At 33.9% G+C, this 13,545-nt stretch overlaps 2 protein-coding genes across 2 annotated transcripts; one reads left to right on the forward strand and one right to left on the reverse strand.

Moving 5' to 3' along the window:
- Nucleotides 1–214: 214 nt before the first annotated feature.
- Nucleotides 215–2,023, reverse strand: LOC107809317 (small ribosomal subunit protein cS23z-like). The gene is made up of 2 exons (XM_016633921.2): nucleotides 1,675–2,023; nucleotides 215–761 (listed from the first exon to the last, which is right to left on the reverse strand). The coding sequence occupies exons 1-2, from the start codon at nucleotides 1,918–1,920 to the stop codon at nucleotides 480–482; spliced, it is 528 nt and encodes a 175-aa protein (XP_016489407.1). The 5' UTR covers nucleotides 1,921–2,023; the 3' UTR covers nucleotides 215–479.
- Nucleotides 2,024–6,178: 4,155 nt separating this feature from the next.
- Nucleotides 6,179–10,399, forward strand: LOC107809313 (aluminum-activated malate transporter 9-like). The gene is made up of 6 exons (XM_075247313.1): nucleotides 6,179–6,530; nucleotides 7,055–7,192; nucleotides 7,546–7,815; nucleotides 8,515–8,624; nucleotides 8,807–8,989; nucleotides 9,647–10,399. The coding sequence occupies exons 1-6, from the start codon at nucleotides 6,197–6,199 to the stop codon at nucleotides 10,262–10,264; spliced, it is 1,653 nt and encodes a 550-aa protein (XP_075103414.1). The 5' UTR covers nucleotides 6,179–6,196; the 3' UTR covers nucleotides 10,265–10,399.
- Nucleotides 10,400–13,545: the final 3,146 nt, after the last annotated feature.

Below are 13,545 nucleotides of genomic sequence, written 5' to 3' on the forward strand. Positions count from 1 at the left end.
ATTTGTTGTTCAAGTCATACACACTGATTTTGTTTACATTATCAATACAATTTAATTTACTATAGCATATTACAGTTATACCACTCTATAACATCATCCTATCCTTATATAACAGTCATTCACTATAAAAGTCAAGTTTCTTTCGGAACCAATTTTTATGTTATGTTATAATATATGTTCTCTATAACAGTATTTCACTACAGTAGCCAAAAAATATCGAAACAAACGAGATTATTATAAAGAGGTTTGACTAGAAATATTTCCTATATGGACAGTGCATAGAACTTATCCCAGCTGTCATATGCTCCTTTTTCTCCCAGTGCGTCTCAAATTAAGAAGAAATCTTGAAATAAAAATGACAGATCCTTTCCCAATTTTTCTCTTTCACTATAGTACATACACTTAAAAAGAAGAGGACTTACCCCAAACAAAACTTAACAGAATTCAAAATTTTAGCCTAAGATAAAAACCAAAAGCAATTAGGACAAATTGCCACCACTCTGCTGCCACAAATTGATGATATCAGTTGCTTGATTAAGCAAAATAATCATCTGCTTCTGTGATATCCATGGCTTGCTCTCTAGTGTTGTTTTAAGCTCTTCCCATGCATCTTTCCTTGGCCAAAAGAAATATGGACTCAAAGGAACAGAACCATGTCCTGGTAACACTTGATCAAGACCAAGTCCTATGTTCTTCTCCATCCATATGAACTTTAACACCAGCCTTGGCTTCTCAATTACCTTTTTCTTAGAATCATTCTTCTGCAAAAATCAAGAATTCAACCAAAATACTTTACTATATCATTTTTCGGGATATGAAGTTTATGGGTTCTGCGCATACCACGGAACTCATACTTCTTCTTATTTACTGCGTTTGTAATTAAACACTCCCTCGAGTTCACAATAATTGACAATTTTACCTTTTTATTTTGGTTCAAAATAAGTGTACATTTACATAATCAAGAAGGAATTAATTTTATTTTTCCAAAGTTTGCCCTTAGTTACATATAACAATGTGTCAAGATAACAATTAATTGAAGTTAATTTAGTAAATACATCTTTTTTTCTCTAGGAGATCGTATTTCCTTAATGAGTGTGTCAAAGGTAAAATAATCACTTATTGTGGACGGAGGAAGTATTCATACATATTTAATGATTTTTTAATTCAAACACAAGATCTAAGCAAAAGTTAATGGTTCGGCCGAAACCGTACTTAATACTCAAGCTCCGATCCTGTCTTTTAGGCTCATTCTCATAGTCGCATTTAGGACGAGTTCTGTAAATTCAATTGAATCCGTCGTTTTTGCTTAACCTATGTTTGCATAAATGCAGATGCACTATGTATTTGATGTGTTCAATTGAACATAATTTTTGACACGGAGCAAAGATACATATTTTTAAAAAAATACTCCACTAAAATGTCAACAATTATTAAATTTCGGAGCCCATAATTTCAAAAATGCAATAGCTTCAATAATAAAACAAAGAAGGTAGAACTAATCAGATATAAATTGTAAAACTGCCTTTGGACACATTTAAAATGTATCATATGATAAGGTCACACTCATTTCTCCAACTATGCATACATATCCAGGAACATTTAAAATGGATTCGGCTATAAAATTCTATAGGTCTTAGATAATCAAAATTAAAGGGTTGATTTTTAGTTTTTTACCTCTATTTCTTGAACTATAGAGTCTGAAATCTCAGCTGTAACTGGTTCTGTTTCTGTGGCAGCTGAAGCAAAAAACTTATGGATATTTCTTGTTGGTTTGGTTTTGTAACTAAGAATGGAAGATGAAGCTGTGTTGTTTACAGAGAAGGAAGAACATCTGAAGGATTTAACAGAGGGATTGTGGGAAGGTAAAGAAGTGATAGTAACACTGCTTTTCAAGCTAGATTGAACTGACATTGATAACATGGTTTCTGTGAGAGAGAAATTGGAAGTGGGAAAAATAGTAGCCTTAGAAGAGTGTAGAGATTTGATATGATAACACAATGGATAAGGTAGTAGGACTGAAGATGGAATAAAGGAAGAAGCTAAAAATGGGCTAGAGACCCAAGTTTTGGGAATAATAATATGGGATCTTTACACAAATAGCCACCCATATTCATTATTTATTTATTTTTAACCGGTGTACATGGATTATAAATAGCTAAAGACATATTATATTTGAATTATTCATATATTATACATCCATCGACTATTTTAAGTTTAAGCGGTTGGGTGGACGGTTATTTAGATTAATTCTTGGGTTAAATTCAAAAATAGCCAGATTTACAAGTGGTAATTGAAAATTAGCCACAATTTCAAAAGTAATCAAAATTTAGCCACTTTTTATGTAAAGATAAATCTAAACGAAAACACTGTTCAAAATTCAAAAAATATTCCAGCATAATATAGTGGAGTTCGAATTTTTTACATGTGAACTTCCAGCATAATATACTGGTCCAGCATAATATGCTGGAAGTTCATACACGGGTCCTTCAATCTCCAGTATATTATGCTGGAACTTTCTGTGTTGCAGCAAAATAGTGATTATTTTTTAATGACTTTACAAATGTTGGCTATTTTTCAATTATCAGTCCGAAAACTGGCTAACCCGTGCTATTTTTACTTAATTCTTCTATTAATTATCGAACCGTTTGGGCTGTTGAAATTTATGGGATTTCGGCCCAAAGGGAAGATCACTATTTTCCATATCTTTAGGGGGGGCGTTTGGTTACTGGGGTTAGGGGGTTGTCCCGATTAATTTTTTTTTTGTCTTTGATTGCGAGTATCAGCTAAAATCAGGATAAAATTTATACCAAAATCATGGGATTATCTCTCACATATAAAATGTGGGATTATCTATGGCCTTGTTATAATCATGGAGAATAATCCTAGGACTATAATCCTGGAATTACCTAGTTCTGAACCAAATGACCCCTAACTACTTGCCATATTTAGCAACTTTAAGTTTTTTTTTTAATGACGGTGTGACTCGTATCAGGTTACTCTGCCACCACTCCTTAGGTATATCGACGAGAAGAAATCATATAGCGTTTTTTTATTAATACAAGGATTTAACAATCTTAAGTTGACTGATCAATAAATCAAATTGATCAATATATGATTACGAAAAAATGTTATATGATTTTGGTGTAATAAAGTGATGGTTGAGTAACTATCCATAAAATTAATTCTTAATTTTAACAAAAGAATCGCAAAGAATATCCAAGAACTACCTTCTTTCTTATTGATGTTTTTAATAAAATTTGAAGAAAAAAACTAGCAAAGAGGCTTGAAATTTTCTAAAAACCCGCGAAAATGAAGTTAATAATAAAGACTTTTCTTCTAATGTCATTTTCTTCATTAGTAAGAGACGACTTGTAATATATATGTCCATGCGCACAACTCATTCCAATTCTTGAAGAAACATTAATTGAGTTTCTCACGATTTTGACAAAATCACATAATGATAAATAATATTAGTAAGATTATTAAAGAGAAAATGAGTGCAAAAATGAAGACAACCAATTCAATCCACCTCAACTCACACTCATCTTGTCCTTTGCTTACACAAAAGTATATATTTATCAGATGACGCTTGGTTTTCCCAATATGTTATTTTTCGTATGTTGTAGAAGTCGATGTTGGGGTTTCACTTCCCTCGCTTGATTTCTAGCTAATATTTTGTATTAGTGGTGTAAAAAATATTAACGCAATCAAGACTTGAAAGGTAATTGTAAGTATTATTTTCAATAAACATTGATTGATAACATAAAATAAATGATGATAATATGCTATAGCAAGTTAAATTAAACTTATTCTCTATATAACGTAAACCCTATTAACAGTATGTATATAACTATAATAAGTCCACACCACTTGAGAAATAATACACAATATGTATTAATTTGGTGCACGAAGTAAAATCTTAATAAGTTCACTGACGCAGACCCAAACTCATGCACTTGCAAGACAAATTAATTGGAATTATATGTAATAGTTTATGTCGCACCTCTATTCATCCCTTTTTCATACTTTTTTTCTTATTGAAAATCATATTTAGCCAATAATTTTGGCAGCAAATAATTTGTTCGTTTTAAATACAAGGCCTTTTCTCCTATAAGTTTATTTCTTTATTAGAAGGAATTCTACGTGATATGATAGTTGAAAATGGAAATGGCTGAAATTGACAGAATGCTTCCACGTTTGAGTTTTAGAAATTAAATCTTCTTTTTCTATTCATTTGTTTCAAAATCTTTCCTAAATATTTTCAAATTTAAACTTTCAACTGAGAAAAGAAACACAAACTCTTCAAACTGCGAGAGATCATAAAAAAGAAAATAGCCAACAAATTGCCTAGCACTATAAATTTCTTCCTTTTGCTATATTGAAAGGTCATTTAGCTCTGTAGAGTTGAAATTTAGGCAACATTTCAAGAGAAAATTGGAATACACAAAAAATAACAATAATTGAGAATTATGAATTAGTCTTCAAGAATATTGTTGCTCTACATTCTTATATAGCTTAGCCCATCAACCTTCATTTAGACCATATTTTCGCTTTCTTCTTACTCTTCGTTAGCTACTTATTCCTATCTCTTTAATTTATTATAACATATTTCTGGTAATTTTCCTAACATTCTTCTACGTACCACTCTTGTTTCTTTGGTTCTTCCCTTTTGCAAGATCCCAATAATGGATTTTCTTTAATCTCCAACTGAATTTGCAGGTCTAAAGAGTAATGCACTATTATTGTTGGTAAGTCTTATATAAAACCCAATCTGATCCATTATATTATTTTTTTTCTTTTATTTAGAAGTAGTATATTGTGTAGCTAATTATCTGTTACGCGGAAGAAATTAATACTATGTCATCTTTCAAGAATCTGCGATTCTTTTCTTAATTTTATTACTCGGATTGGAGAGTTAGCGAAAAATAGAATATAATGCAAGAAAAACTTATATTAACGATGCATTAACTCGCTAGAATTAAGGCTTAATTAGTCATGATATAAAGCTTGCATAGGGTCCATTGTTTGTTAGGAGTCTCTTTAAATTGGTTAGAAATTTGTGTATCAGTAAAAAAATGTAGAGAACTTCTAATGATATATAGAGAAACTAAATTTTTCAATATTAGAGATGGAAACATGATCAAATAGAATAAAATTGATTGAAAATTTATCTAGATGATCTCGCTTAGCTTGAAATTGAGTCGTAATTATTTTTTATTTTTATTTTTATTTTTATGTAACAACTTTACTCGTACGTTTTTTCTGATTTAATTATGGTACTGGAGAGGGAGGGAAGCTTCTTTCTTTGTTTTCACTACCGTACTGTAACCAATTTCTGATGTTAGGGAATTGACTAATCCAGCCAAAGTGGCACACCAAAAACTCTTGCTTCAATTTCATGCACGTCTTTCTTCTTCTTCTTCTTCTTCTTCTTCTTCTTCTTCTTCTTCTTCTTCTTCTTCTTCTTCTTCTTCTTCTTCTTCTTCTTCTTCTTCTTTATTACTCTTCATGTACAAAAAACCAAGAAGAAATATACAAGCTGGCAATAACAGGTGATTGGTGTTAAAACATACAAAGATGTTAAGTTGTGATCAAATTATTCTAGTCATGTCAGTAAGTTTACTTTAAGTTTTATAGTATTTTCTAGGAGTCTTTTAGTACTGTTCTAGATTTATATATATGCCATTGAAAATAAATAGAACTTCTAGCTAGTACTTATAACTTTTATTTTGTATAATATTGAATCGATAAAAGTACTTAAATAGAGCGGCATAATCTATAAGGATCCATATAACCGACAATAACTTGCTTGAATATATTGTGGCAAGGTTGGTTTTGGTTTTTTGAAGTGGCATAGTTGATTGTTCCATTATTTCATTGTTTACTTTAATGTGAATTTTCTTTCTTTCTTTGATAAGTTTTCTTCAATTTCTTCTTTCTTTACAAGAAAGTTCTACATGTTGTCATTGGGTCTCGAAAACAGCCTCTCTATGTTTATAAGTTAGGAGTAAGGTCTACGTATACACTACCCTCCCTAGATCGTACTTATATAATTACACTGTGTTTATCATTGTTGTTGCTGCGGCTGCTTACAAGAAAGTTCTACACAGCTTGTAACACAAATGACATTTTGATCATCTCCTTATTTTTTCCTTTTTTTTTTCAGATATATAATCAGAGAAAAAGATAGCAAGAAATGGTGACCATAAAGAATTTTTTCAAGAAGGCTTCTTCAGATGAAAACAAAGAAAAACTGCTGCCAAATGATTATGATGAAAGAAAAGGCTGCTGCAATTGTTTCAGTCCATTGAATGATAGGTTTACAAGTTTTTTCAACAATTTACAAGATTTTGCTAAGAAAGCAATCGAGATGGGTCGCAACGATCCTCGAAAAATTATTTTTTCCTTAAAGATGGGATTTGCATTATCTTTTGTGTCTCTTCTCATTTTCTGGAAGAAACCTAATGATATTGCTCAGTTCGCAATTTGGGCAATCTTAACGGTTCTTGTTATGTTTGAGTTCAGCATAGGTAAAACATTTTAGCATATCCTTCTCTTATTTTTACTTTCTTCTCAATTTTACTAGGATTTAAGTTATTTACGTTGATAGTAAAATGAATTTTTTATACCATCATTATAATTTGATCTGTTAGTAATAGGTTAATATAATTATTATTTATCATATATTGCCAATCGATAGAGTTACTTGTAATTACATTCTAAGTAAAATGTATGTGTAAATATTTGTACACCAATAATGCATAGAACTCTAACTAATTTACTAGTATGAGTATATGTTCCATACGCACTAATAGTACAAAAGTTTTCTGCACAATCAAGTCATTTATAAAGCCATTACATATAAATATCTATCATAGTAAAATGTTACATAACTAATTACTTGCTATAAAAGGTTAAATTACATGGATAACATAAAAAAAAATTTTACATTATCAGCCTATATATAACTTAAATCTTTTTACTATACGCCAAATGAGTATTAATTTGCTGATATAGTTACCCTTTTCACCCCCCCCCCCCTTTTTTTGTGCAGGAGCAACCTTAATTAAAGGATTTAATCGTGGTTTGGGGACGTTTTGTGCTGGGATGCTTGCCTTCATCTTTGCTCAATTAGCATTGTGGGCTGGAGAAAGGGAAAGAGTTGTAATTGTTGTGAGCATTTTTATCGTAGGTAAGCTTTCTATTAGCATAAAATCTTCATGTTCCAAATTTTCTCTTAAAATCTGTCCAAATTTATATGATGCAGTTGTGATTTCAAGAGTCAAACTTTTTAATTTTGACTACGTATTCAAATGTAGAAACTTTAAGCTTTTTGAAATAAAATTTACATATTTGAAAACTATATAAAAGAAATTATAAGTCATAATAATTAGTAGTTCAAAAATACTCAAAAGGCATATGAAAAAATCACGATCAAAGAAAAAATTTATTTGACTCTCGATATTTGAATTGCGTCATATAAATTGGGATAGAGGATTACGTAATTAGTCTCATCTATTATTTTCTTGTAATTTTTTTTGACAGCATTTTTTGGATCATACTTGAAGCTATACCCAACAATGGCACCATATGAATATGGATATCGAGTATTTATCTTGACGTATTGTATCCTAATTGTGGCTGGAAACAGGACTAGAGAGTATAATGTGGCAATTTGTACTCGTTTGGCACTAATTGCTCTTGGTGCTGGTATTTGCTTGTTGATTAATATTAGTATTTACCCCATCTGGTCTGGTGAAGATTTGCATCGTTTGGTGGTTAAGAATTTCATGGATCTTGCAAATTCTTTGGAAGGTGAGACAATATTTGAGTGTATTTTTTGTATATCTAATTGCATTGGAAAGAAATAGGAGTTACAAAAAGTCACGGTGGAGAATTCATAGTAGATCTCAAAAACCTAAATATTACTCCCTCCGGTCCAAAATAAGTGATTTTTTGGTTTTTTTTGTGGTCCAAAATAAGTAATTTTTTCAGATTTCAAGAATGAATTAATTATTTTTTCCTATACAACCCTTGGAGTAAATAGTGTTGGAGTATGTGTTATGAGTGTTTATGTGAAGAGATAGTAAATGTTAATATGATTAATTTCATTGCTAATTAATATTAAAAGGTAAATTTCTTAATCTTTGTGAAAAATAACCAAAAAATTACTTATTGTGGACCGAATGTAGTATTATCTAAATTACTCTCTTAAACATCTCACTCGATTAAACACTTCACTAATTAAAAAAAAAAAAAAAAAAAAAAAAAAAAAAAATATATATATATATATATATATATATATATATATATATATATATATTTCTAAAATGTCTATATATATATATATTTCTAAAATGTCAAATATTTTGGGAAAAAATTAGTTTGACAAAACGACAAATATTTGGGACCACAGAAAGCATTTTGGAATGGACAGCTCTCATTTATATTTCTCTAATTTTGGACCAATAAATTTGCTAATTATACAACTTGAATCCATGGAATTTTGAGCAGGTTGTATCAATGGGTACTTAAGTTGTGTTGAGTATGATAAAGATGCAAATGACTCAGAATATAATGGCTACAAATCTGTCATAGAATCCACAGGCCGAGAGCAAACATTGGTACGTACGTTACGTTGTAACATCTCTATTAAGTCCTATATTACGTGTACTCCAAAAATACTATAGTATCAGATCCTAAAAAATATATTATTTTTAGAAGATTTGACACATCTCTCAATATTTTTGAAAGTCTGAGTAACATAATTACGAACTAATTGCTCATGATCTACACTTTTGAACAGCTTGGATTTGCTATTTGGGAGCCACCTCATGGGCGTTATAGAATGCACAAGAATCTGTGGAGACACTTTGTCAAATTAAGCAGTGCATTGAGACATTGTGCATTTATGGTCATGGCATTGCATGGATGTATCCAATCAGAAATCCAGGTTTTAATTGAAATAATGTTTATTTTATTTTACCATGTTAGAAACAGATTATTTACTGCATTCTTTAAATTGTCAAATTAGGTTTATTATAGACCGTTATTTATTGTTATAAATCATCTTACCTTGATTGTCTAAACAAAATTTGTACACTATTAATATACGGAAGTTAAACTCTTTAACATTTTGATTTAACTTATATGTACATATAATCTAAATAACTTTTACACTATAAATATATTTTGACAAGTTATAGTAGGTTATTAACTTATATGCGCACACAATCTAAATAATTTTTATACTATCAGTATATTTTAACAAGTTATAGCAAGTTATTTACGGTATTGTTTAGGTTATCAAATTAGGATTACTTACCCGCAATGAGTGGCTTCCTACATGGGAGACCTGAAATCAATTCCCCTCACCAGCAACCTCCACACAGCCATAGCTCGTTATATCGAGCTTGTCTAGTGCGATTTACATCTTCTTTGTGGTTTGCGAGCTATTGCACAGTGTGCAGTTTACCCAGTGCGCACCCGGAGGGTGGCAACTGCGAGTTTTCTGGGAATTTTCCAATAAAAATTACTCTACTATATATAGTCAGTTACCTATTGTTGTACGTCATCTTAACCCGATAGTATAAGAGATTGTAGAGTAAATGAAATTAAACTCTCATTTTTGAAATTAAAACTAGAGAAGAGGAAGGTATTTCGTAATGAGCTAAAGAGGGTCGGTGCAAATGCTGCAAAAGTTCTACGGGAGCTAGGAACAAAGTTAGAAAAATTGGAAATGCTAGATAGTCATGAAAATATTCTAAAAGAAGTGCACGAGACAGCTCAACATCTGCAGAAAAAAATAGACCACAAATCATATCTTTTGGTCAATTCAAAGAGTTGGGAAATTGGAAAACCAAACATTAATTCTGAAGATTCTTCAAGTGAAAATGGTAGTGAAAATTTGCCATTGAGTTCTCGATCTCGATCACTAAGTGAAACAGCCATTGACATAAGTTCATTGCAAGCAAATTGGCCACAATTGGCAAAAGAATCGTCTGAATTTACAAAATCATCATTTAGAAAGCAAAACCAATGGCCCTCACGTCTCTCGCTTGCTGATGGTAGTGACATTGCCGATACATGCGAAATGGAAACTTATTTAAGTGCAAGTTCTTTGTCTTTGGCTACTTTTGCTTCACTTCTTATTGAATTTGTTGCAAGGCTTCAGAATGTGGTTGACAACTTTGAAGAATTAAGTCAAAGGGCAGAGTTTAAAGAGCCAGATGTTATCATCCCACCTAGTGCAATAAAGAGTTAGGCCTCGTTTGGTACAAGGGATAAGGGATAAATAATTTCGGGATTAAATTTGAGATGAGTTTATCCTATGTTTGGTTGGGATAGAATCGTAGTATAACGAATCCAGATATTAGTTATCCCGGGATTGTAGTGTTTTTTATCCCCATGGGAAGATGAGATAATTAATCCCGAAATAATTAATCATGGGATAACTTGTGTTCCAACCAAACCATGTTGATGTGATTTAATTCAGGTTGTGAGTTTTTTGAAGATTCAGTTTATGTAAAATGAAAAAGGTAAAAGATAGTCATTTGTTTGTTGTGTGAGGAGGAAAGGAAATAGAAAAATGAACATTTGTATATTGGTGTATGGAGTATCTCTTGCATCATGAATAGATAGGGGTGTTCGTCGGTCAAGGAACAGTACAATATATCAAATTGCACCCAACTCTGTCAACCATTTTATGATTTGTTTCCTCATTCTACAGTAATACAGAAAAGGACATGCTTAATTAGTAATCATACATTTCAGATTATAGCAAGGAGGTCCTTTCGTAAGACGATAACCTTAAAGGTTATTCAAGGTAACTAGGTAAAGTGGAACGAGTAACTTGAAAAACAAAGCAATTAATTTTCTACAACATATTGCGTTACGTTGTACTGTAAAAGTGCATTTACATTGTTAAAATAAATCCAATTCAAATATATATATATATATATTATTGTTTACCCGAAAAATCGGATAACGTTAAATTTAGGTATGGTTCTAAGGATACGCAAATTCCTATGATACAAAAATGACAATACAAGTGTTTTGCTATAAAATGAGAATAATCAATAGGAATCCTCAATGAGCAACATAAACTCTTAATGTATCTTGGGGAATATGAGTCTATTGCAGTCTATGTCCCTTTTTATAATAGAGGGTCACTACTTTATCTATAACAACATAATAAAATAATGCATATAGTGGAGGACCCATGATGGTTTGTCTCTTCCTTGATTCCTGCAAAGATTCTCTCCCTTGGTGCGGTTGTAACGGCTTTTATCTGCGAGCTTGGCACTAGCTCGAGCTCGGTGTTAGATCGAACCCCCAGTCTTGGTTCGAGCTCGATTCTGCCTTGGGGCATCGATATTCGGGGCCTGTGTCGGTCGATGTTGCCTCGTAGTTCGATTCGGATACGGGCTCGATAATGATACCGAGTTTTGCCATCGATCGGTCTAATATCTCGAAACTCGATGCCCCTACTCCGGAATTCGTTCGAGCTTGTCATGTGGATACCCTTAGATCGAGACGTCATCGTCTCGACCAGTCTTCATGACCGAGAATCGGTTTTGACCGTACACAGATAGTCCCCTCGTTTCTCGGAAAGGATGTGGCGAGAAACGATATGATTTCTCTACGGCTCGATCAAATTTATGCCGACGTTTCTATCGACCCCGATCATGACGTATGTGATAACTGTCCCATCGGCTCAGTTTTACCGAGGCTTTTAATGTGTGTCAGATGGTGGTCGGTCACCGTTAATACCGAATCGTCATGCCTTAGCCTATAAATAGTCTTTCCGTACAATCTTTACCATTTTTGCGCCTTCTCTTCTTCCAAATTCTCTTATTTATCCTCTTTATTTCGCTGCTTCATGGCCGCCCATACCAGAGTTTTGGTGTTGTCCATTCTTTCACCTTCCTTTGCACTCTTTCTTCTCATATCAATGGCGAAAACTTTCAAAATTATACCTCAGAAGGAGAAAGCTTCTTCCTTACGGTCGTTTGATGATAAAGCGCCGGTGGAGCCGTCCGTTCATGACTATGTTCCTGGCCCGTGCATTTTGAAGACCGATTTTAAGGTGGAGAATCCTTCATCCGTTCCGGGTCGATGTGAGCACATATCGATGTATACGTGCTCTATAACGGAGGATCACCTCGAGGCCGTCAGAAAAGACTGCAACTGGGGTTCCGAGGTTGTGTTGCAAATTCCATCCTCCAATGAGAGCATCACCACTTATGTGGAGGGTTTTTTAAGTGTTTATACTTATCCTTTCACATTAGGACCCGTCGACCCGGTGATTATTGATTTCTGCAAAAGATATCAGGTCACCCTTGGCCAAATTCATCCTTCTTTATGGCGTATAGTGATCTTGTTGCGCTTTTTCTCTATCAAAGTCGGGAGGTTGGATTTTTCTCTGAACCACCTCATACGACTGTACCAGCCTCAGATTTTTCGAGGACTAATTAGACTTCATCGTCGAGCATCGAAGGCTTTGATGTCGAGCATCGATGAAGACAAGGATCGGGGTTGGATGGGTCGTTATATTCGAGTGAGGACCCGTGATCTTATTCCGGAGGAGAAGATGTCGTTCCCTGAAGAATGGAATTTTGACTGTAAGTGATTCTTGTTTACCTTTCATGTCCTTTTCCGATTTTTTCTGATGTCCTTCCCTGATGTTCAGCTGCCCCTTGGATGCCACAAGCGGTGCTTGACCTCGAGGACTGGGTTCAGAAGTTAGCCTTGAGCTCCTCTTATGCCGAACGTGCTTGGCGTGATTTGGCAAAAGGGAGATGGGAGGCCAAGAACCATGGTGAGGTTTGCTTCTTGTTTCCTTCGAAGTATTCTTTGCGTTCTTTTTGTTACCGATTTCCTTTTGTGCAGATGTAACCAGGGATGCCGCTTTGAGGCTTTCGAGCGGTGAAGAAGGAAACAAGTCTCTGGTCCCCAAACAGGGGAAAGATAAGAAGCGAAGAGCTTCATCTCGGCCAGTGGACCCCAAGCCCAAAACTCGAAGGGTGATGAGAAAAGTAATTGCCCGTTCGATTGACTCGGTCCAACGACTGAGAGAAGAAGAAGAAGAAGATAGCTCCTCGGCTTTGGTAATCTGATCTACGGAGGCCATCGAGGTTGCTAGAGCTCTCGAGCCGATAGCGGTTGTGCCTGTCGGGGTTGGTTCCTAAGACTTGAGTCTCGACCGGAGTACTCCGAGTGATTTGCTCGGGGCTATGACAATGGGTCATTCGCCTTCTCTTCCATCTTTTTCCGAGGAGGCGTTGAAGGAAGCTCGAGAGTTGAAGACTCCCGATATCGGCGCAGGCTCTGGTGCAGGGGATCCTTTTAGGGATTGTTTTACTGGAGTCGACGATGGTTCCGATATCGGTGACGCTTCTCTTTTATTAGAGGAGGCTCAGCGTTTCATTACTCGGGTAATGATTCTTCCACACTTGGTTTCTTTGTTCTTTTCCATACTTGACTCTTGCTTCTTACTGTGTAGGCCATTAATAGGTTTCGAGTCGATCTTAGCCAGTGTGAGGC

This window comes from Nicotiana tabacum, chromosome 24, assembly GCF_000715075.1.
Source record: "Nicotiana tabacum cultivar K326 chromosome 24, ASM71507v2, whole genome shotgun sequence".
NCBI lineage: Eukaryota > Viridiplantae > Streptophyta > Magnoliopsida > Solanales > Solanaceae > Nicotiana > Nicotiana tabacum.